This window comes from Erithacus rubecula, assembly GCF_903797595.1.
Source record: "Erithacus rubecula genome assembly, chromosome: 8".
NCBI lineage: Eukaryota > Metazoa > Chordata > Aves > Passeriformes > Muscicapidae > Erithacus > Erithacus rubecula.
The window spans coordinates 32,466,310-32,491,711 of record NC_136659.1 but is presented as its reverse complement, the minus strand read 5'-3'; the positions used below and the strand labels follow the sequence as shown (position 1 = coordinate 32,491,711).

Sequence of the window (25,402 nt, the reverse complement as noted above, 5' to 3'; positions counted from 1 at the left end):
CAAATGTAAAGGACTAAATAAATCATATTCCAGACTAGATCTAACCTTGTCCAGAATCTATATTTTCAGCACTTTTCCTTCATGTTTCAATCAAATCAAGAAATGCTTTCAATTTATACTGGCTTTGCTATTGCACCTAGCAGACATGAGTTCTTCATGAATTTGTGCTGAAGTGATTATAATGGAAGTAAGAAAGAAGCATAGCAACTAGATATCATTTCCCCATTGTTCTTCTTGAGTTGTCCTAAATGCTCCTCATTTCTCTCCACTTTGATATTTTGGTTAGAACCAAGCTCACAAAGGAGATGTATGATCTGTCATGAAGTTCATTATAATTATAGTGTCCATTTTGTGATGTGATGTAGTTTTTAAAGTAAAAGAGTAAAAATTGGAAATGTGCACCTGGTTCTCTTCTAAAATAATAGATATAAGATCCACTAGATGAGAAGAGGAAGGTTTTTGTGAATAAAAGAAATAAGTAAAATGGAAGCAGCAGATTTTCTGCATTGGGCTGTGTCATTCATTCAAGCTGGGTGTTGGGAAAGCATGGCTGAGTAGAAGGAAGCTGAGCACAGTAATTCCAAAGTTCTTATCAGAATAAGTGCCTGTGCATGGTTTCACTACATGCTCCTTCATGGATATTTGTCAATCTATTTTTTTTACAGGTTCTCTTTGTGGAAGCTTTTAAGTTCTGATGTCATGATTTGTTTTACTGTCTTGTACTCAGGTTTTCAAAATTCATGTAGGTCTAATTTGAAATGCAGCCAGCATTTTTTCCTCATTTTCACTAGTTTGAAAGCTTTTAAAGATTACGTGTTAATGTGGTTTATTTTTAGGTAAAAATTCTACATGCAACATTTATTCAGAGTTTGAATGTGGGAACGGTGAATGCATTGATTATCAACTGACTTGTGATGGCATTGCTCACTGTAAGGACAAGTCTGATGAGAAACTTTTCTACTGTGGTGGGTATTTCCAGATCTTTCACCTTCTTTTTGTAATTTTGGTGTCATACACTGTTAGATTGCTTTCTCTGTGACTTTTCCTTATTCGCACCAACTGCTCAGCCAAGATGCCCAGGAACAAAATGCCAACACACATTAAGAAAACCTTGACATGACATGGAAAAAATTAGATGAAAATATTTTTTTCTTGCAAACCTCATGTATTAACTGACATATTTAATAATAAGCATCTTGAATCTTCTCACATTTCTCTCTCTAAAACAAAAATAAGGAAGAACATGGCTAACGGCTTTTTTGAAGATGGATGATACCTTGTTGTACAGTAGTGTAAAATATATAAATGCTAGCTATTAAATTTATAAATAGGTTTATAAATAAAAGATTTGTTGCCCAGAGCAGCTCTGGCTGCCCCATCCCTGGAAGTGTTCCAGGCAAGGTTGGACAGGGCCTGGAGCAGCCTGGGATAATGGAAGGTGTCCCTGCCCGTGGCCAGGTATGGAAGGAGATGGTTTTTAAGGTGCCTTCAAAACCATTCCATGATTCTGTGATTCTGAGAACCAACAATTTGTTTTTCCATGGATTTGCCACATAATTTTATGATGGACATTCTATTAGTGTGACAATGAATGCTTTGCCTCATTTAAATGGACTGAACCAAATATTTTGGTACACATTGGGAAAAAAACAGAACAGGGGTCTTTTCATGCACTAGGTCATATACAGGGTGATGCTTTCTGAATCTGATAAAGAACAGGATGCTGAACTCATTTTGTTGATTAACTAATACAGTGAACATTAGTACTGTGACTTCTGCAATAATTAGGGCTTTAGTAAATCAGTTCTGAATTTTCAAACATATCATTACATTTAAATTCATACATTTTTCAGTAGTGTTCTTGAGCAGAACACTGTTGGTATCGGTGCTCAGAAATCCAGAAACCTCTCTGATAATAGTTTTTATTTTATTCTCCATTTATTCCTATTTTGGTTTAGGTGAAATGTAGTGTGCTTTGTTTGATGTGATACCACATGCAAACATTCTCCCCACAAAAGTGTGTCAAAACGAATGCATTTAAAGTAAATGGTCATTTTGTACCACAAGATAATGAAAACTGGGGATTAGGCCTCCCTTCTTCTCTTTTTTGGTCGTTCTTTCTCATCATGCTTTCATTTATTGCTCTTCATCCCTATATCCATCCAAGTTATGCTGCATAATAGATGAACAGTTTTTGAAGGGTTTTGTTCCCTGTAGCCTGGAATACATCATCAATTAAAATATTTTTCTGGACCGTTTGTTTGGCTTGAGCACGAGGCTGTTTCCAGGAGGTGTCAATCCAATCATGGTGTTGAATTTAACTTCCCAGAGAACAGGGGCTGTCGGAGGGGCTTCAAGCCGTGCTCCAACCGCCGCTGCGTTCCCAGCCACAAAGTCTGTGATGGTGCCAACGACTGTGGTGACAGCTCTGATGAATTTGACTGCAAAGGTAAATGGCACTTTATTTCCGAGGTGATTTCGGAATATTGCTGTGTAAATACTCATTATGCAAATAGGAGTAGCTGGAAAATAATGGGTGGTTTAATTGTATGGTGGGATTGATGTAAAGGCTGATTTCGGTTTGTACCTACAGTGTCCTAGAAGGAGAGTGGTTTTGGCTATGAAATATGAAATATACATATGCATTATACATATAATATTTTATGTTTTATATGTATAAAATATAAAATAGAGGTGCTGTTTCTTCTGTGAAGTAAAGAGAGTAACTTACTGCAGACAGGCTGAAAGATGGGTGATTTCTTCTCTGCATGTGCTTCTTTGAAGCAGCAAATGTTCTATTTCTCTGCTTCTCAGATGCATGGCAATGTCTGTGTCCTTTGCAAAGCTTACTAGAATTATTCTCCTCTTCACATCAGAATTGTTTTTTGATTTATGTCTTTTAACATGAATATTTATATCCGTGCATTAGCCAATGCACAAAGACCTGCAAGCAGACCACACAAACCCTTAGTTACAATTCAGAAAGGTTGGTGGGGATATTATTCTACAAGGTTTATAACTAAAATCTTTATTGCTGTAGTAATAAGCATTTTTTGAAGGCACCAAATTATTTTTAATCATTTACCTAAATATAAGTAGCGGGATAAACATATAGGCAAGAACCCCAAGCTGGTTTTGCAAGAAATAAATCTGAGAGATTAATGGACTATCCTGAAATTGTTTCTTCCTCCATCAAATCTTGATTATCTCAAAACTAATTGAATTACCTGGAAACACTTTCAGGCTTCAAAAAATAAATTAAAAAATTAGCAGCATATAGGGTGCATGATGTGAAGAGCGTGTTGAGCACACACATTCACATGCTGTATGACCGTGTGTCCCAGACGCGGCGTGCGCGCCGGCCGAGTTCCGCTGCGCAGACGGGGCGTGCGTGGGGAAATCAGCACAGTGCAACCAGATCATCGACTGTGCCGACGCCTCGGATGAGAAGAGCTGCAGTGAGTTTGTGTTTGTGCCCCCTCCCAGCAGCTGATTGTTCCTTGTTATGTAGCAGTTAATTCCTGGGCCTTGCTGCTTGGGATTCCAGCACCCGCGTGGGCTCCTCGAGCCCAACGTGGAAATTAAACTGTGAGGCTCTCAGTGCCTGTTGGCTGAGTGTTGATTTTCTGTCTCTTTCCAGATAATACAGACTGTGCTTACTTCTATAAACTGGGCATAAAATCTTCAGGATTTATCAGCTGTAATTCCACTTCCCTCTGTATACTGCCGGAATGGATTTGTGATGGATCTAATGACTGTGGAGATTATACAGATGAACTAAAATGCCCAGGTAACTGTGAAAAAGAAAAAAAAAAAAAGCAAAAACATTAATTTGCACTTTAAAGAAAGAAAAGAAGTTCTATTTGGGGAGGGAGAATGTTTCTCATTGTGTTGCAATACTGGTTTATTTAACACTGAGATTATTACAGTGCTGAAAGCAGTTTATTCACCTTTATTTTGTGTTTCCTGGGATTATACAAATTATTGCAAATGAATATGGATTTTTTTTTTCTGAAGCAAGCTGTAATGTCTAGCTTTCTATTTCCTCCAGGTTAGGCCTGTCATTTGTCATTTTTATTTAAGTAAAACACGAGTCATGAAAATGTCAAGCTCATCAAGCATCAGCATAATCACTCAGGAACTTTTATTAGCTACTGCTTTAGTGGGTGGTATTTCTTTTCCTGCTGACTTGTTTTACTTTCTCTTTTATTTGGTGAAGGTCCTTGGAATAGGCTGTCAGGGTAGAATCCAGGATTATTGCTTTTGTGATAGTTCTGGTCTTCAGCCAGGAGAAAGGGATCACAGCAACTTGAGCCTGAGACACAGGACTGAGATTATATCTAATGTTAACCAATGAATTATTCACAATATTCAATTCTTACTTAAGGAAGGAGGGCATTTATGTGTTTGCCCCATTTTTATCCAGAATCCCTCATTTGAGTTTGAGAATATTAAGTACAAAATGAAAACATTTTTATTTGTTTTATAATTTATGCATTCTAGAGATAAATTAACCTCCTGTTGACCAGTAACTCTGTTTCCTCTAAGAACTAGCATTAAATAAAATATTTACTAAACAATACATTTTATTTGTTTATAAAATTAAAATTTCTAATTTTATGTTGTTCAATGCCATCAAATTTTTTATAGTGGTGGACATAATCTGATTCTTTCCATTTAATACTCTCTTTTTCTGTGTGATGATCCTGTTGTGCCACCAGAAGGTTCTATTAGAATTCTCATATACATTGTGCCAAATTTATTGACAAAAAAATTACCAGGATCCAGAGGAACCTGGGGCTTCACCAGTGCTGTCAGCCAACCTGACATTAAGAACCTCCATCAGTTTTATAAAATAGATGCATATTAAGTTAGAGTTTTTATTCTAATCTCTTCATTCTCCAGATCATCTCTTAATTATGTAGAATTTATTGTATATAACACTTCATTAAGCTCAAAATACCTTAATTTGCTGTATTTTTAGACAAAGAAAGGGTTTTTTTTCCATACCAAAGAAAATGTTGAGAGCAGTGTGCTACAGCTTCTGTAAACTAATGTTGCATAAGTACACTAATGTGCATTTTATTCCATTGTCCATTTATTTATATTACTTCTCTCTGAATTCCAAATGTGTGCCAAAATGTTCCATCATTTTAATGTGTGACTAATTGTCTGGATCATTCCTCCCTTTACTTGGAAGCAATACCATTCCCACTCAACCTACATGTGATTTCCTTTGCCATTTCATTCAAAACTGACCAGCTCTGGCACATTAAGTTTTTGAGTGTTGTTTCTGTTATGAATATTGCAATTCCCATTAGCAGTTTGGTTGAGTGTCATTGTTCTTACAGACAATTGCAGCAAAATACTCATGGAGGGGTTACTGAGGGAATTTTTAATATCTACCAAGTCATCACAGATGCCCCACTTCTTCCTGGCTTTTTGTTTGTTTTTTTTGTTGTTGTTGCTTTTTTTTCCTTTTGCATTCATAGAGCTGTAGAAGCCATAAATATTTACTTTACCTTTTCTTTTAAAAGAGAGGAGGCTGAAAAAAAAAAAAAAAAAACACTTCACTGAGGGAATAATGAAAACCATGTCAGAGAATTTCAGTGGTCTGCAGCGCTTGGAACTCTATCCTGGATCTTACTTAAAATTTCAAAAATAAGCTGTTATTAGACTAGTATTTGTGCTTTCATCATGGAACTCCACATGTGGCATGTTTTATTTCCTCACACCTGGTTTCTAAGCTTTCATAAAATTCAAATTTTAAAATACTTTCTGACTCAGCAACATAAAAAGACAAGGGAGAACCTTTTAATTTCTGACCAAGTCTAAACCTCTGGCACCACCATCACTGGTGTAGCTCCTGTTAGTCAGTGCATGAGATTTGCAGCTTCTCCCAGTGACCAAAATATTACCACAATTAGATTATCTTGTAAATGACAGGAGAAAGATCAGAAGGGCAATTTGTTCAGCTGGTGCAAAACAACAAGCAATGCTGACCTGCCTGACCTCAAAACCTGTAAACTGAACTACTTTCCTCTCTAGACCTCTTGATTTAGTTGGAAGCTGTGCTCTGATTGTATTCCAAAAAATTAAGAATAACTATTTCCCTAACCTGCTTAGCTATCACTTTCTTTCTTATGAACACAATTTTTTTTCCCCATTTTTAGACATAAACACTTTGTTCATCAGTATTCAGGAATTAGCAGAAATGTATTAGGCTCCTAATCATACTAGTAGAGACCATTTTACATTACATTCTTTATTTTATCACAGTTCAAAACAAACCCACATGTGAAGAAAATTATTTTGGTTGTCCTAGTGGAAGATGTATTCTGACCACCTGGCTTTGTGATGGGCAGAAAGACTGTGAGGATGGAGTAGATGAATTGCACTGTGGTGAGCATTTTGTCTTATTTGTATTTCTCTAGTCACTAATGCACTTTGGAAACAAAGTAGTGTGCATTTACAGCTCAGAGATTATATAAAAAGGTCTTTAATGCTGTTTTTTCGGATTCACCTCCAATACTTCATACTGTCAATAGCTTAAATTCTGTTTCATGCCAGAATAAAAGCCCTTTAATTTATGTTTTTTCTCTATTAAGTATATATTTATATACAGAGTTTTCTATTGCTTTAATATTTAACAATTCTACTAATTCTTGTCAACTCCTCATTAGAAGAGTTTTACAGATATAATCAACTTGAATCAGTATCTGGAGCCCAACAGGAAATACCCAAACCTCAAAGTAGATATTGCTTTGTATCAGAGGCCATACAGATATAATTCTTAAAATTAATTTAAAAAGTGATGTAAATAAAATACAGCATGAGCTTGTCTTTTCAATTTATATGGATTACCTGAATGGATTATTTTTCTAATGAAATTGTACCAGAAAGCAGTGTCAAATTTTTCTATTCTCCATTTAAATTAAATTTAAATTTGAAATTTTGGGGTTTTTTTCAGTTCAGTTATTTTTTTTTTTTTCCTTCTTACCAAGACTGAACATTTTATATTACTCTCTTCATGACCCAGTTCCCACTAACATGGGTCCAAGTTTGGTTTGCAGGTTACATTGTATATTTCTTATAACTTTGAAATTAGGAAGTTCACTGTGACAATCAGAATCTTTTCTGTTGGCTACATTTTTCAAGCATAACTTGGTGTTTACATTTCCAGGTGTTATGCACTTGTGTACAACACTGTAAACTGAATTAGCTGATTTGTGTGGGCAGAAGGGAGGGGATTAAGTCAGTGCTTCTTTCCCCATTGATTGCTCTTACCCATTTTGAGATATCTGTTACAATGCTCTAAATTCAGATTTCATTACCTGAAATTCTTTTTAATGTTAATATTATAATTTTGTGTTGAGTTGCAACAAAAGAAACTTTATTCTTAAAGAATCAAGCCAGGAAAAAATGGAAGGCCTGAATTTTTCAGAAATGAATAGCATTGATTTAGGAGATCTTTGCAGTCTGATTTTGAAATGTTGAAGCTCTTATTTTCAATGTATAGAAAAGTGTGAATGGGATAAAGCAAACACACAGCAATTTTTCTAGTGAGAAATCTTTTAATGATGGAGTTAACTTCTGAAATACTTGAAGGGAGGCCCTCTCTGTCCTTCTATCCAAGTAAAGCTGTTCAGTGTATTTGTAGAATCTGTTAAATATGCAAACCAGCCTTCAGTTTTTTAAAAGTGTTTATCCGCATCCCACTTACAAAATATTGGAAAATATTTGGAATGTTTCACTGTTTATTTTTAAAAATGTGTTGGTGAATGCAGACTCTGAAACAAACATAGCATGCTTAATAAGAAGATTGGAGTGTTTTAATAACAAGATTTGTAGTGTTTTAATACATGGAAACTGGGCGGAGCAGTGCACAAAATCCTAAACTGCGTTAGAAACGGGGAATGCAGTGATGCTGTGAACCTGACAAATGCAGGGGCTGGTGTCATCCCCAGATTCCTCCTGCTCATGGAATCAGTTTGCCTGCTCTGCCAACAAGTGCATCTCCAGGCAGTGGGCCTGTGATGGGGAGGACGACTGCGGCGATGGTCTGGACGAGAGCGACGCCGTCTGCGGTGAGTGGGGCCGGCTCAGCTCCCACCCGGCCGTGCCCGCGGAGGGGAGCCCGGCAAGGGAGCAAGGGCACAAAGGCTGGGAGGGATCTCCTCCCTCAGCCCCCTCCCACCAGCAGACAGGTCCCTTTTATTTTATTTGAGTAATTCTTTCTGTAGAATTGTGAATGGCAAAGCAGATGGGTTAAAGGGCAGCCAGCCTGTTCTCCAGTTCCTGTCCTTGAGCTAAAACCCCTGTTTGAGTTTTACATTTGAATGCCAGGCTCTCAAAGACTGTAAACTTATCATATTTTTCTATTTTTTTTTTCCCTAGCTCTTTTTTTCTATTCCCTCTAACATTTTCTATACCATAAGCATATATTGCATAATATTCCTCCCAAACCCTTCAAGGTGCATAAGGAATTGAAAGTTTTGTTTTCATTCCAGGGCTCAATGGATTGGAAATATGTTAGTGAATTCTTTTCCAAAGAAAATCACATTGTGTCAAGTCACGCTGTCACAATTTAGTGATATTTATACATCAGTCCCCTCATTCTCTCTATTTTAAGTTTCTTTTTAAAATTTCAGCTCTTAACTCTCAAAGTTATGCTCCTGTGGGAAATAGAAAAGGTAGAATTTTTTTAAAAGCTGTGTGAAAGCAAAATGGAAGAATGTAAGAATGTTGAAGATGCAAGAACAACAAACAATATTAATTAAAGATAGGTTCCTTTTCAAAAATCCTTTTACTTAAAGTAAACAAAGAATATTTATTCTGTGTTTCCAATGTGTTATCACAGTAAAAATATTGTTGATAACTGGAAGTGTTAGGTAGACAGAGAAAAAAAATCTGTTTTGTTACAGTAGTTTTTTAATCAAAGATGTAGAAATTCCAGCAAATTAAAAGGATGGAGATAGAACTTATACTATTCTAATATAGTAAAATATTAATTATTTAGGACACTTCTCTCAAAGAGGGAAAAATCTGCACTGGGTATGAAGAAGGGAGAGTTAAGGCTGTATTTCTTCTTAGGAACAGTAGCTGGATCTGAATTGCAATGAGAAAAGAGATCAAAATTACTTCAAATTTTTCAGTCTTAAAAAAATCAGTAATTTTTTTACATGAACTTCAATTCCAGAAATAACAAAATATGGTAAATAAGTGTAAATAAGCAAACGTTTCCTGTTTTGAATAAGATACAAAATAATTTTAAAAAATATTTTAATATTTTATTGAATTCTAATTAAAACTAGTAGAAAATGCACTGGCTCTTTATTAGTAAAGTATATTTAACTTATCTAAGAGGATGCATTAAGTCATGGGTTGCACAAAAATTTACTTCCAAATGGAGGAAGTTTAACCCTAGGGTAAAATATTACCTTAAAAGTAGCAAAAAAAGAAAAAAGTCAGGTAAATAATATGTTGAGTCAGTTGGATCAGAACTGTTAGATATTTTTTACTCCCACCACTGTTGTACTTGGTACACATTGTTTCTGTGAGACTGATTACCAAAAGTTTGGAGTGCCTTTGGCTTCCTGGCATAAATTTTGGTGATGAAGAGATTATGCAGTTTGCAAGATCAGTTCCTTTCTACAGTCAATCCAAATGTGCAGCCAAAGTGGTTTGAAACTTTTCTGAAAGATTATTCTGAGGGATAGTTTTCATGAAGTGGGGGAAATTTAAGAGGCTGAATAAATGTAAAGAATGGAAGAAACAGATGGTCAGTACTTGTAAAACAACCCTAGCCAGTAGGTTTATCATAGCGCGCAGAATGAAATTTTCAAATAACCCCCTTTAACCATCACCAATGACCACGAAACCATGGGTTAGGATGTTCCAGTGGGGATAAGGGCTGAGGGCTCCCCTGCCATGTCTTCCCAGGCTCGGTGACCTGTGCTGCAGACACCTTCAGCTGCCTGGGCTCCCACGCCTGCGTGCCCCAGCACTGGCTGTGCGACGGCGAGCGCGACTGTCCCGACGGCAGCGACGAGCTCTCCACGGCGGGCTGCGGTACGGCTGCCCCTCCACAAACTCCTTCTCTCCATCCTGATCCTGCTCATCCCATCCCCACTCTGCTGCTGAAGATTGCTGGTCCTTGTGAGCACACGGAGCAGGATCCTTCACGGTTTAACTGGGGCACCACATCCTCAGGATGTGCGGCACGTCACGGGCGTTATAAAATTTTGCTGGTGAAAATCAGCACATTAGTGATTCTGTAGTTTTATTGTTCTTCCTGAAGAAAATGCTGCTGCTCGTGTCGGGAGAGTTATACATCAAGAAGGGAGATGCAAGTTCTATCTTCAGTTTATTCCAGCTAAATGTTCAGATCCTGACATCTCTTGCCCTATAAAATGTTGCTTCCAGGTTTCCAGAGACACGTTTCCATTATTAGTGTCAGGAGTTCAGTAAAAGTTTCATTGAAAGAATTTTTTTTATTCTTATATTAAAATGATATATAAATATATTCTATATAATTTGAGCATTTCTAGAGTTCAAAGAGCATTTATTCAGGAGCAGACCGATATAAGGACGTCTCTTCTTCCCAAATATTCTTTTCTTCAGAGCCAGACCTTAGTTTAGTCATAGACAACATTGACTTCTGAAGCTTTTCTGTCTTGGATTACAGAACACTTTTGCTATCTTTACTCCTGTAGCTTTCTTTGTGATGAGTAGCATTTTCTGGTATTGAATTGTGTGATGCTTTTTATCTGACTAAAAATTATGGCTTATTTCCATTGAATGCACTCAAATTCACTTCTCATTTCATCTTTGTGTAAGAAAATCGGCTGTTTATCTGATTATTCTCAATTTCTTTCTTTCTATTTTTTTTTTTTTTTATGTGCTGTATTTTCCTTAGCTCCCAATAACACTTGTGATGAAAATGCTTTCATGTGCCATAACAAAGTCTGCATCCCCAAACAATTTGTTTGTGACCATGATGACGACTGTGGAGATGGATCAGATGAATCCCTGGAATGTGGCAAGTATAACAAAAAATAGAGTAAATAGAGCAATTGCACACTGCTAACTGTAAGGCATTCTTTAGGGTCTGGTACTCTACTATTGTAAAAGAAAGCTCTTCAGTTTTTAAATTGTCTTAATTCTCACTTTTAAATTATGCATTAATTAATACAGCTTGGAATTAACTTGGATCTGGGGCTATGGTGACAAATTATTTCCCATAGTATCTTACAGTTAATTCCTTATAACATTTAAGAGAATTTTTAAAATATGTTCTAGAATTTCTCATTTACTAAGTATATCTTTATTAAATATTTTTCTTTGTTTCTATATGTAGTTTTTTTTATTCTATCAAGTAATCAAACACATATGTCGTGATTATCACCACATTTAAATTTTATCAATTATAACCATATGTGAATGTTTAATTTTCACCATTCTTATATGTTCTGAGTATCTGTTCAATGTATCTGGGCCATATTCAGAAAAATTAATCTATATCAATATTTATAGACAATACAGAGTGAACATTCACTTCAAAATGACAAATTGTTGATTATTACACCTGATTTTGTGTTACAATCTGTATTGGTTATTTTCTCCTAAATTTGCTCAGAAATGAGAACCACAACAGAAAATAACTAGAAAATATCTGTATATTATAGATGTATTTATTGTGGACACCACCTGAAGGGGGTCTGTGCATAAATTATGTGAGCAGGCACCCAAAGATTTTGAGAAAAAAGTGTGCTTATTGATTTATTAATGACAGATAATTAATGGGAAATCAGTGAATTACACATTCAGTATCATTAGCTACAGCACTGTGGTCAAATCACAGCTGCAAAATTTATAGAACTTAAGGGTTTTCAAGCACCATTTTTGAATTAGTCCCAAAAAGTTCTGAGCACAGAGACACAGAGAGAAGTTGTGTGCACCTCCTGCCCCAGTCCAGTCTTCAGAATTTCAATAACTACTTAGAACTGAACAGTCACAAACTTTGGAAATTGCCTTTTTTTTCCTCATGCTTATAATTTCTTGCTGGTGTATTTAATTTATTTTCTATACCATTATATACACACACATACTAAAACTATACATGCCCCTTAAAATACTTAGAAATATATAGTGTTATTTTGTCAGACTTTTGGAAAAAGACAGAAAGAGGGAACAGCAGAAGGAGCAGGAGATGTACAAATTCCTAATCCAATTTAGTATGGACCTGCCTTCAGGCACTGGCTGTATTTAATTTCTGCTGGGGAAACTGAAATCTGCAGCAGTGTTTGTGCTGTGCTGCTTCAATGCAATTTTCTGCTCACTGGTAATCAAATACACTCCTTAGTGTGTGGCTGGTGTGGTAAACCTGTTATCCTGCAATTTTAGGAAAGGGTTTCATTCTTTCATGGGAACTACTTGGAAAGAGTAGGAGTCAAATTCCAAAACACATTTTCCAAGGTGTTGTTGGTATTTAAAATTAAACCATGCAATTCCCCAGGATTTTAAACTTGTGGTTTCTGATTTGACTGCCAACTATGGAACCTGCTCATAGCTCTGCTGGATTGTAGAGCTAAACCTTTTCCATCCTGAGAGCCAAAATAACCCAGGCACTCTTCAGCCACCAGTCTACTGACCTGACATGAAATTTGGTTTGAAATATAGTCCTAAATGCTGAACTAATTGAATACATTTAAAAAATTTAGGCTTTGTTTTAATGTAGTTGGTTTTCTTTTATCTATTTGCATAATTGAAAGGTTTCTTCTCTTGTTGTTTTTCTTGTAGAGTACTATTCAGAAATAATATAAAAATGGGATTGGTGATTGAAGCAAACTAATTTTTTTTTTAAAGTTTGCAATCATTCTATTTCTTAAATATTTTTGATGTGAGTTTTGAGTCAATTGTATAAGCCTATCTTTTTAATGAAATCCTAATAACTAATTCCTTAAAACTGAACAGGAAAAAAACCCTAACCTATAATTGTGATGACTTTTCTAAGTGTTTCTACTGCTTTGTCAGTTTTACAATTTTCAGTTAAGCCACTGTGTGATAAAAAGCAAATGTGTGTTTGTGGTTTATTTACTTCATTATATATATATATATATATTTGTTGTCATTGTTGTTGCTATAAATCCTCCTTTAATTTGAAAATGTATCCATTCTGTAAGTTTTGATTTTGTGACCCTCTTAGAAAATGTGTGTTTATTATGGTCAAAATTATTTGAGGCTTGGCATGTTTTAAAGGAAAGACATACAACCATAAGCACACCGCAAAAATATTTGTAATAATATTTGTAATAACAGGAATAAATTAAATAACACCAAGAAGAAAATACATTTATGATTGAGAGCTGCATGAATATCTTTCACATCTGTGTGTATCATATCATGACTTTATGATGCTGCATAAGAGAATTTTTGATTTCTCTCTTTGCTGGTAGCCACTCGTGTACGATCACAACACTGTGCATCTTTAAATGGAGCAAAAAAATAATTTTCTTTGTGTTGCCTCAACTGTGCAGGATTGTCTGTTGCAGGACTGTCTGCTGCAGCTGTGAGAGCAGGCATGAGGAGGTTGGTTGCTGTTTTTGTAGGGTATCGCCGCTGCCGTCCCGGCGAGTTCACCTGTGCTGATGGACGGTGCCTGCTGAATTCCCAGTGGCAGTGTGATGGGGATTTCGACTGCCCTGACCACTCTGATGAAGCACCCATCAACACCAAGTGCAAAACTTCAGGTTTGGGTGTAATTTTTTGAAGAACACGTGTGACCTTTCTCTTTTGAGAGCGATGGTTTAGGGTTCCGAGTCAGCAAATGTAAAACCTCACAGCTTAAATTTCCAGTGATTTCATGGTGATGCTGCTCATGTCTTGCAATAAAAAGTGTTCTGAGCATCCAAACTTGAGTTCACAAAGCCCAAGCCACCAGTTCCTATGGAATAAAATAATAGACACTTCCTTAATTGATTCTAGAATAAGATGATATTAATTTTATCATTTCCAAAGTTTCTAGCTTGCTCTTGTAATGGTTCTGTGCTTTGGATAGTCATCACAGAGGGAGGTCATACTAAAGGGGATGTAAAGTTACTCTCACTGTAAATAATTGACACTGCTTTAATTTTATTAGTACATTATCGACCAAATGCTCTTGATTTTATTGATATTTTCTGTTTACATTAATAATTTTGATTAGGTCTGACTGGTTTTTGAGAGGGAAATTAGTCCTGTTCTGCATATGTCGTTCTATTCTGTGGCTTTTTGGAAGGCCAGTTCTTCTATCCAGATTTTAGGATTTCATTGCACTGTAGCTAGGTTCTTTATATCAATTTTGGTGGAAAACATTCATCTGCAGTGAAGTGAGGCAGCACACCCACCTTGTATTTTTATAAATGTTCCAATAGTTATTTGAAGGATCTGAAAGTAGTCAAACGGATGTATTCTAGTTTTTCTAAACAGGGAAGGACATATTTGCAGGTCATTAGGCAAGGAAAGCATTGGAATTCAGTCAGCTGTGTTCCTAAACACCTCAGCATCCACAGGAGAGAAAACCCATGTTTTCTAACTTTTGGAAACTAGAGCTGTATTTTGTGCAGAGATATGTAGAGGTTCTCCATTTTATGAAAACAAATGTGTAGGGAGAGTAATAAGTTGATGTCTTCACCCATTTTTCCAGGAGAGGAATAACCTTCAAAAACACTGAAAAGTGAAAAGTTACTATAAAACTATCAATAAGGAATAAATATTCAATTGTTACCATTTTTTTTCCTTTTTGTGTTAATACAGAAGCTGACCCATGAGAAAACTAATTCCAAATACTAATAGATGACACCAAGTTGTGTGGGGTTTTTTTGTTGTTTTGTTTTCCAGAGCAGTCATGTAACAGCTCTTTTTTTATGTGCAAAAATGGGAAGTGCATTCCTCAAAGCAAGGTTTGTGATACCAAAGAAGATTGCAGTGATGGGTCTGATGAGAAAAGCTGCCACGTTAATGAATGCCTCAGTAAGAAAGTCAGTGGCTGTTCCCAAGATTGTCAGGACCTTCCTGTTGGATACAAGGTGAATTATTGCAAAATGTTGTGTAATATAACGTAATATTTAAGTTCTTAAGGGTTTAACCTCACTCTGTGGCACCTCCTTGGAGTGAAGTAGATTATGTGCCATGATAAGAACATTCAAATTTTCATTTCCTGTAAGTAAACAATTGCCAGTTGTATTTAAAATGGTACAATGCATATTTTAAACCTGTGGAAAAGATCATACAGTGCTTTAATGCAACAAATCATACTGGTGTATTCAAAGCACTGAAAATCAAACAGAAAAAAAAATTTACAATGCATAGGAATGAGCAGCAGAAATAGTGATTTTCTCCAGTTTGTTTGGTTTTTGTTTGTTTGGTTTTTTTCCACCAAGACAGAGAATCTTACAGAAATATTTAAACAAAGTAATATCACCTTAGTAGCAGAATAACACTGTTTGTTGTCTGCATGTGAAGATGTTTTTGAATCACCTGAATTTTTGTCTTGGCCTTGGCAAGTAGAGAGGAGCAGCCTGCAGTAGCCTGTAAACAGTAGGCAAAAATAGAAGAAAGACTTTTTTTCAGGGTTTCAACTCTGAAGTGACCCTACTGCACTCCCAAAGCTTCATCTCTTCAGCTGAACATTGGCCCACTGAGAATAAATAAAATCTGTGCTTGGAACTGCAGGTATTCAACCCTCTGGAATTGTGGGGGTTGAGACAGAGACTCAAGAGCTGTTGGGTTCAACAAAAACCTTGTTGAAGTGGTGGAGAAAGCACATCCTGGATCTCTGCACAGAGAAATGGAGAATATAGAGGGAACATGACACTAAGTCTTCTGTAGATAACATTAATGCCCCTTTTCCAAAACCCCTCTGCCCAGCTGTATTTTATCACACTGCACATGATAAATCTGCCAGGATCTTCATCAGACCCAAATAAATGTCAGAGGAACAGAGAATATTCTGAGTTATTCTGGGTTAGAAGGGATTCATAAGATTTGTCCAACTCCAGTTCCTCATCAGTCTCAAGAGTTTTCATTCATATTCCTGTGTTGGTTACACAAATTTCTAGGTGATATCAGTGATTCCAGGGAAAATAATTAAAACATGTTTATCCTTACAAAAAAACACATGTATAAATGAAAATGAAGAACTCAGAAGTGTCCATTCATTATTATTTTCAATGAAAAATCCTTTCTATATTTTGAAAAGGTGTGCTTTGCTTTTTCTTCAGTTAAAATAGAAATAATTATTACTCATTCTGCAGGGTTTTGTTTGGGGGGATTTTTTGTTGTTTTTTGTTTTTTTTGTTTTTTTGGTTTGTTGGTTTTTTTTGTTTTTTTTTTTTTTTTTTTTTGTTTTTTTTTGTTTTGTTTTGTTTTTTGGGGGTTTTTTTGTTTTTTTTTTGTTTTTGCTTTTTTTTTTTTTTTTTTTTGGAAATGGTGCTTAGGATCACATCAGCAATATTTGAAAAGAAAAGTAGATATACATCCTGTAAACCAGAGAAGCAGCAAAGTAATTAAGATGTTACTTGAAAAAAATAGATGCATAAAAAGTTTATGATGCTAACATATTCAGAAGAAAGTACACACAGGTGATAAACAGAATTAAAAATGAATGCATTTGGTTTCCTTTCCCAGTGCAAATGCTGGCCTGGATTCCTCCTGAAGGATGATGGCAAAACCTGTGTAGATATTGATGAATGTTCATCTGGATTTCCCTGTAGCCAGCAATGCATCAACACCTATGGAACCTACAAATGCTTGTGTGCAGAAGGCTATGAAACACAGCCTGATAACCCAAATGGCTGCAAATCCCTTTCAGGTATTACTGTTTAATGTTTTTATAACCCACAGCTCTATCCAAATAATTTGTGGGAAAAAAACCCCAAGGTCTGTGCTACCTTTATGTGCAATATAAAAGCAGAGTTACTTTGAATCTGCTGCTTTTTCACTATAAAATAAGAATATGACTGTGTCTGGATGCAATAAGAAGTTACATTTTTAGTATGATTGTCCTTATCTCATTGGTAGTCAATAGATGCAGTGGCATTTGAAAGTGTGAATAATTAACTTTATTAGAAAATGTATTATAAAAGTTAAAGGACATCACTTAGTTCTACTTCTGAATCAGATGATAATAGCATGGTTATGATAAGATTTTATCACCTTTAGAATATTAGAATGTACATCAAACTTCCTCATCTGAAAAGGAGGAACAGCAAAAAATAATAGAAAATGCAAACTCTGTTATAACATGCAAATGTTCAGTACAGGAGCAGAGTTGTCTGGACAACACATTATATGCTAGAGTGCAAGAGCAGTAGATACAAATCCTTTAATACATTTTTAATTATCACTTATAATCTTTTATTTTAGTTGAAGTGTCTCTCAATAGAGCTAAAATAAAGACAGCCTTAAAAAAAATTTAGAATTATGAATGTCAGTGTCAGAGATATTTCAGTGATGTCATGAATGAGTATCTGACAGTAAATATTTGTAATAAACTAGAAAGTCAAGTTTACAAAAAAGTCAAATCTGACTTCAACTCAGACTTTAAAAATCAAGGTTTTAATGAGTGACTGTTTCTTTCTTGCTGTATTATTCAGACTAATGAAATCTCAAAAAGCAATGGTCAAAACATGCTTGGTTTACACCATAATTAGTAGTCAGTGTTAATTTGAAAGGAATTGTTGAAATTAAAACATATGGAATGAAATATATTTCCCATTTAATCTCTGGCATTAAATTAGGATACAATACACTGTGGTTCCCATATTGCAAAGGCAAAAGAATTAAATTGCATTGAAAGATATACTAATTGATTGCTTTGTTCATTTTTATACTGCATCATTGATCTTTCTTGGAGCATTTGAATGTTTTAAATATTTCTTTCATCCATAGCATTGATCAGAGCATGTAACATTTATTTTTCAAACCATCTGTATTTCAGCATTGTATTCCTGATTTTCCATAAATTAACGTAAAAGTTAGTCTAATATATTCTTTCTCCCGGGGTTTAGATGAGGAACCTTTCTTAATTCTGGCTGATCATCATGAAATAAGAAAAATTAGCACTGATGGATCCAACTACACTTTGTTGAAACAGGTATAACCATAGTACCATGCTCTAAGTTGAACTCAATACTTTTATTTTTTTCTAAAGTTTGCAACTGACAGAAACATCATCCTACAATTGGCGTTGTGTGCACCACAGAACAACTGCAGTACCTTCAGAGTTATTGCAATATTTTAAAATTACTATTTTGTCTGGATTTGACATGATTAAATATCAGGCAGTTGTTTTGCCAGTCATTCTGATGTACTAAAAAAATAATGTTATTTGTAATCCTCTTCCATCACAATATGTTTTGTGCAATTTGTCTATTTCAGTTTAAAAAAATCAAAAACACACACCTATTTGGCCATGTATTATTTGGGCTACTTACTGTCATAATCTAAATCTATTTTCAGACAGACAATCCCAATATTTATGATTTTACAAAACATGAACTCTTATCTTTGTGTAAATCTAATTTTTAAATTACTTTAAATTATTAAAACAGAGAAAAGGAAAAAAAAAAGTGGAAAAACTACAAAAATAGAAAGCCACTCAGTAAATGCAGATCTGTCATTTTTAGCAGTCTGCTCTCCATCTATGCTTCACCTAAGTGTAGTTATTTACCACAGATTAGATTTCCAAAATAGATTTTAATAAAAAATATCAATTTCCTTGAATATAAATGGATCAATTCTAGTGAGACTAAGAAATTATTTACTGCCCATCAACCTTTGGTAATTTCTTGTGTCACTATGCTGTGTACCTTAATGTCACAAGAGAGATGCTCAGGTCTCCACAACAGTAATTATGAAATTGATGGTCTTGACTGAAACATTGACTTTAAGCTTAGCAAGTGTTATCAAAGTCTGTCTGCTCTCCCAAAATCCTTCTGGTTCCCTCTCATTTGCATCTCACTGCCTCTCTCATCTTTTGCTGGTGTACCTGTTCATGGAAACCTGTGAAAAGAGGGGAGCAGCAGGAAATTTTCTTCATGGTTGGTGCTAACAGATGGTCCTGAATTCAATGGGCTCCTCTAGAGACTGAGCAGCTCCAGCCACTGAACAAAATGTGTGTTTTCCATGTCACATTAATTCCCTGGGCTGATGAACACCTCTGCTGTTGAACATACTGGTCTTTGCTGCTGCAAAGGCAGCATTTGACCTGAAAGCTAAAGAGGGATCTTTACCAGCAGAGCAGGGGTGTGTCCTTCATAAGGACATCCCTGTGTCCTTGTAGTGCCACGATGGATTTGGCTCTTTCCTGCACATCTAGCAGGTGATGGCAAACACCAGAGTGGCTCTGGCAGAGGAGCAAACCCACCCTCCCTCTGTGTATTTGATCTGTGATTACCATTCTAACAGTTGCTCATATAAACTCAGAATAAAGAGATGGAAGTAGGAGCTTGTTCAGTCTTCTCTGAGTTATGTGCCAGCTTTGCCTCTATTTTATTTAATTTTTTTTCCTTTTTTTTTTTTTTCCAAATACACATAAACAGTACAACTGTTTGAAATGTGTCTCATATATCGTCTTTGCTTTCCATTTCCTTCACTCCTAGTCATCAAAATCCTCAGGGTTTCAATAGGCAGAGTAGATAATCCTTGTCCTCGTTATTTGTGATTTTTATCTCCATGTTTTTAGTGGGGCAGCAAGGGAACATTAATCACAGCCAAGATATATTATGTGCTGTGTGCAACAGAAACAAGCCCACAGGTTTAAGATGAGAGACTAAGGCAACTGATTTCACTTGAAATCTTCCTTATTCCTTCTAAAAGGCAGATTACTTGTGAAATGACAAAGAATTATGCTAGGAGGGCTTAAGCGAGATATGTAAATGATAAAGAGGAAATTATGTCTGGACAGAGAACTCTTAAAGATGTGCAGAATTTTTTTACCTGCAGTTGATGTTCTGATAAAAAATGAAATTAAATTGACCCAAAACAAAACACTTGAAACCAAAGATGTGCAGCAGTGAATTCTCTGTATCAGTCTCGATCCTGAGGAAACTTTTACAGTGTTGTGGAATATATAGAGATAAGACCATATTTTTTACAAATTGCTGACTTCGATTTATAGAATGTTATAAAATGGATTAAATAATATTTTCTGTTCATTGATCTGTTGTCTCCTTGCTTAAGAATTTGGAGTGGAGATTTCTATGTAGGTGCAATTATACTAACAGGAGCAAAAGAGACAGGAAAAGTGTTTTGCAGCCCAGTTATGACTGACAGAGCTGCAGCTGTTTTTGTGCAAAGTGTGTGCATGTATATGATATTTTTGAAAAATGAGGGTGATCTTCCTACACTGAATTGTTTCAGACATTTTTTTTTTTAATTATGATCTGTGCAGCCCAACTACTCTTTCCCTCTACATTTTAATCAAAAGCTAGATTTACAGTAATTCTGCAGTAGTAGATGGGGGATAAGCCGTGTATCAGTTTCTGTACAATTAAATGTTGCTGTCCTTAGTTGTTTACTTTCAAGCTGGCTGGTCCAGCACACCCTTTCCCAGCAGTGAATTACCCTAGAGAGGGAGGTTGCTGATCTACCTGAGAGCAGGATGTCACTGGGCTGATAAGGGAATTGATTAACTGACCTTGAATTTATAGGAGTACAGACCACGTCCGTTCCTTTCACCACTGCTGCTCCCTATTTCATTAATAACAACAACCTGGCACATTCAGAATAATTGTGATTTCACTACATGTCAGAACATTCAGCAGGTTATGGGGTAGATAAGGAAATAAGAGCCATCATCTGAATGCACCTCCCTTCTTCCTTATCTGCCATTGGGCATGAAAAGCCATTATTGTATGATTGCTCCTCCCAGCCTGTTGGAATGCCACAGATATAATCACCATTCTCAAAATGTGTTGGCTTTGTAATTGGAGCCATAGGAGATTCCCTGGTGCCTGCTGGATCTCCAACTTTCATGCTTTTTGTATCTACCACCTCTTTGTATCCATACACACACACATATATATATAAAATAAATAGATATATAGGTAGGTAAGAGTACCTATAATATGGAATCTTAGGAGTCAAAACCTCTTCATCCAGGAATTAACATTCATGTCTTTTTGCAACACCATCATTTTGAATTCCTGATTAATTTATATTAATAAAGATATTCTTTTGTTATTTAAATGCCATTAAGATTATGCTGTTTCTGGTTCTCCCATCAAATTTGCCAAAAAAATGCCAAAGGTAGTAATCAGCAATGAAACTGAGCAAAAGCTAGAAGTATTTAGTGCTAAATTTCATTTAAATAAGAGTGTAGAAAAACACAGGAGCCTCAGTTTCATACATCATCTACATTCTTTGAAGTGACTCAGTTAATTTGTCACCATATTTATTTCTGTTACAGTCTTTGTCTTACTCTGTTTACAAGTAATGTATGGAAAAGAGAGGGAAGTGCTTCAGAAGCATGCAGACAGTAAAATAAAGCATTAGGAATATTAGATGTGTTTTGCACTTTGAATGCTATCCAGCAGTTTGTGTTCAAACATTTGAATAAATGGACTTTTTTTTCTGCTTTTAGGGGCTGAACAATGTGATTGCAATAGACTTTGACTACAGAGAAGAGTTCATTTATTGGATTGATTCCAGCAGGCCAAATGGCAGTCGCATAAACAGAATGTCTTTAAATGGAAGTGACATCAAGGTAATTGGGGATTAATAATGTCACTACTAGAATTAAATTTTTTGAGTGTTTTGGGAAATGCTCCTTCATACATTTAACCAAGATTGTGAGGCTTTGGTGTGTGAATACAAACGCAGCATGAGCTAGCAAGTCCCAGTAAAATTTAATTTCATTTGTATCGTATTTGAAGAAAAGATAGGGACAAGGAGAACTGTATTTAGGAGCTAAATTCCTTATGACTTATCTGACAGTTACTGAATTGGCAGTTCTGTGTGGTTTCCAGGATGCCAAAGAAAAGAAAGAACAATAATTAGGTGTAAGCTCTGTAAATACACTGGTGTATTATTTCTTCCTATATAAAATTGCCTGTGATCTTCAGTTTGGTTTTGTTTCCCCTCCACTACATTGATAATTAAAATAACTCAATGTCTTTGATGTGAAGGGTAAAAGTTCACTCCCATTTCTGCACAGCCTGTCTGTTCTGCCTCTGTAGTGGATTAAGTTCACAAATCCACTATTAAGCACATTTGTTGACTTATGAGAACATTTTCCCAGAACTGGTGATAAGCAGTAAGGAATTCTCTGTTTATTCTATTATGTCTGACCTTCTAAAACATGGAGTTAAATGAGCAGCAACATATCCTTGTTGCACACCAATAAACATGCAAAGAGAGAAGATTTGTGTTTTTCATTCACAGCTTGGTGCATGGGCTGACACATCAGCTTCAGTCCTTGGGAGTCAGGGTTTGACACTGGCTTCAGTGAACCTTGTTTGCATCCTCCACACCAAAATAATTGTTCTTAAAAAGAAAAAAACAACTAGTGGATAAGCAGCTTCTGACAGTCTGATTGCATTGGGTTAAAATAAAACCCAGCATGCATTTAAAAGTTTTACCTCTGAGGGGGAAAAGAGTAAAAGACAGGCAAGTGTAGGGTTCAAAATCCATTAAATCCTTGAATCATATTTATTGTCTTTAAACAGTTTCCAAAGTGTCCTCCTCAGCTTCTGTCCCTTCTGGATGATTCAGTATTATATAAGGGCTGAGGATTACTCAGACTCTTTATTTCTAATCTTAACTATTTCAAGAAGAACAAAGAATTTTTCCCAGTGAAAAATGTTCTAATAATCAGGTAGAAGAATTAAAAAAAAAAAAAATTGCTTTATACTGGTTCATTAGTAATTTCATCTTTTAAGAAAAGTTTTCAGAAAGTTGAACAACCAGTAAAAGAAAATTAGGATGAGAACATGGAGGATATTTTGTTTTTCCATCAATTTGCAATTTGCACAAGTGTCATGTCGATGAAAATTTTGCTCATATAGGATGTCATATTCAAAGCAAAAATTATAAAAATAATTCCATTTAATTTTCATACAAAATTATTTTTTTCTCTGAAAAACTTGGCCCAGATTTGGCCTCTGAATGCTAAAAAAAAAAAGGTGAAAAAGTTAGCAAGAATTCTATACTATAGATGTCTAATAGTCTGTCAGTAACCTTTCATTCAGCCAGTGCCAATTTTTTGTGGGTCTTTGACTTTTTTATTAGGTTGCCATAGAACATACTTAGTAACTGACATTATTAAAAAATATTTCAAATGAAATTTTTATAAGTATTTATTTAATTATTTAAATGCTGGTGCTATTATTTGTTACCTTGAAAACCTGTTTACATATTTTAATAGTATTTTTTTTGTCGCAAGAGAGAATTTTTATGTTTTTTTCCCCTGAAGTGTGAATCTCTCATTTTAATATCTTTGCACTTGTTGTGTTACTCTTTGTTATAAATAGTTCTGCTCTCAGTGTAAGTGATGCTATTTGATGTATTGCCTCGGATTCCCCTTGCAGGAGATGGCATTTCTTCAGCACACCAGCTCTGGGAAGCCTGATGGCATCTCATTTTTCTTCTGCCTCCGCTCATGGAGGAGATATTTACAGAATTGAAACGACAGCTTTTTCACATGGACGTGTTCAGATGTGCACACAGTGTTTTATGGAGAGTTTAGATTCAAATGTCAATGGGAAATGCAGTAGAAAGCTGCACTGTGCACATTCAGTGCCACACTGGGGATCTCAGTGACTGGGACACGTTGAAGTGACTCTCCCAAGGAAAAGTCAACAAAAGAAAGACTCATTACTTTGGTTGATGCTCTAGTGTAGAGTTTAGACCATTAAACCACTATAAATTTTCAGAGTTATCCATTTCTGCATGAAATGTCCCTTGTGCCAGTGCAGCAGTTGCTGCAATTCCACATTTATAAATTGGTGAAGCTGGTAGTGTGAAGGTGCTGGGAAATGAAACATCTTATTCCCATTAAAAAATTAGTGTATCCTGGAATTTAACTTTAAAAAAAGATTTTATAAGGTGATAAATTATGTAACAACCTAAGAAAGTGCTTTTACATATTCATAACTATAAAATTGATTTAAAGCATCTCACTCTATCCCTTCTTATCTTAAAGGCTTTTCCATGTCTTCAGATGGTAAATATATTTAAAACTAGCACATTCAGTTTTACATAATATAGGTTTGTACATGAAGTTTATACTCTGGTGCACATGCTGTTGCTGATTAAGATAACAGTAAATTAGAATGTACACCACAGTAATAAACCCATTAATAGTGTTTAAGAAATCTCATAAATTTTCAAGTATTGCTTTCTGATTTGTGGGGTTTTTTTTCTGAAGTTCTAGTTGCAGAGACATAATCAGGACTTAATCAGGAATAGTACAGGTCAAGATAGATCTTCTCAGGAATAGAATTTTCAAGCCTAGAAGAAATTGGACTCAAATGATAGTGAATATTCAAATATCACTGAACACTTGACATGAAGTACTCCCAGACAAGCTGGACTGAGTCATGCCATCATGATGAGATTTGTAATCACATATATCTAGAGGAATTTGTTCAAGTTCCAGAATTATCCAAGTCATCAAAACCCATGAGAATAACACATTCCTGTCAGTAGTCTGTAGGCTTTCCAGTGGGTGACTAAATTGCTTTTGTCTCTTAATGATGCAATCCTTTTGAAATTTAACTAATTGTTGGGAAGTTCCTCACTCTTGTGTGTCATGAGTGCTGCAAATAAGAGCACAGTGTTTACTTTCCAGCCAGCAGCTCTCTGAGTGCTCTCATGGTCTCTCTGTCACCATGACATATGGCACCACTGTGACATTAAAATGAAGGATACACTGATGGAGACTGCTGAGAGAAACGGGGAGATGAGGAGCAGATGTGCTCAAGGGCACACTGTGGGGAGAGCAGCCTTATCTCCACTCTGTTCTGTGGAACAAAAATAGAATAGTGAGGGGGAAAAAAGCTGGTTTGGTTTCGTTTTTTTTTTTAAATTTACTTTTATACTAAGAGAAAACTAAAAGCTTAAGATAAAAAATGAAAGGTCAAAAGTTTTAAATGTTCGTGTATAATGCAGAGAAGTTGGTAATTTCCTCTTTGCAATATCATGGTATCCTCCATTGTCCCTTTCCAGGAGAAAAGTGTCACATTGTCACAGCTACTTAAGTGTCATTAGAGAGCAGTGTCAGTGTTTAGCAGTGAATAATTCCCATTTTTAGCATGCTGTATGTCACAGTATCCAGTGTTTCAATACCCTGGCACCAGTAGCTCTCAAACTGTTGTTCCTTTCCCCAGTTATTTAGATGAATAATTAATGTAACTTTTGC

At 35.6% G+C, this 25,402-nt stretch overlaps 1 protein-coding gene across 1 annotated transcript in view; it reads left to right on the top strand.

The window, feature by feature from the left end:
- The window catches only part of LRP1B (LDL receptor related protein 1B), a 608,586-nt gene that overhangs the window by 490,032 nt on the left and 93,152 nt on the right, over positions 1 to 25,402 (top strand). The window contains exons 46-58 of the mRNA XM_079310839.1: positions 837 to 965; positions 2,330 to 2,449; positions 3,345 to 3,458; positions 3,641 to 3,790; positions 6,280 to 6,402; positions 7,968 to 8,087; positions 9,943 to 10,071; positions 10,919 to 11,041; positions 13,611 to 13,751; positions 14,881 to 15,068; positions 16,669 to 16,852; positions 18,051 to 18,136; positions 21,626 to 21,748. Coding sequence (XP_079166965.1) covers positions 837 to 965; positions 2,330 to 2,449; positions 3,345 to 3,458; positions 3,641 to 3,790; positions 6,280 to 6,402; positions 7,968 to 8,087; positions 9,943 to 10,071; positions 10,919 to 11,041; positions 13,611 to 13,751; positions 14,881 to 15,068; positions 16,669 to 16,852; positions 18,051 to 18,136; positions 21,626 to 21,748 — 1,730 coding nt within the window. The remainder of the gene's footprint in view (positions 1 to 836; positions 966 to 2,329; positions 2,450 to 3,344; positions 3,459 to 3,640; positions 3,791 to 6,279; positions 6,403 to 7,967; positions 8,088 to 9,942; positions 10,072 to 10,918; positions 11,042 to 13,610; positions 13,752 to 14,880; positions 15,069 to 16,668; positions 16,853 to 18,050; positions 18,137 to 21,625; positions 21,749 to 25,402) is intronic.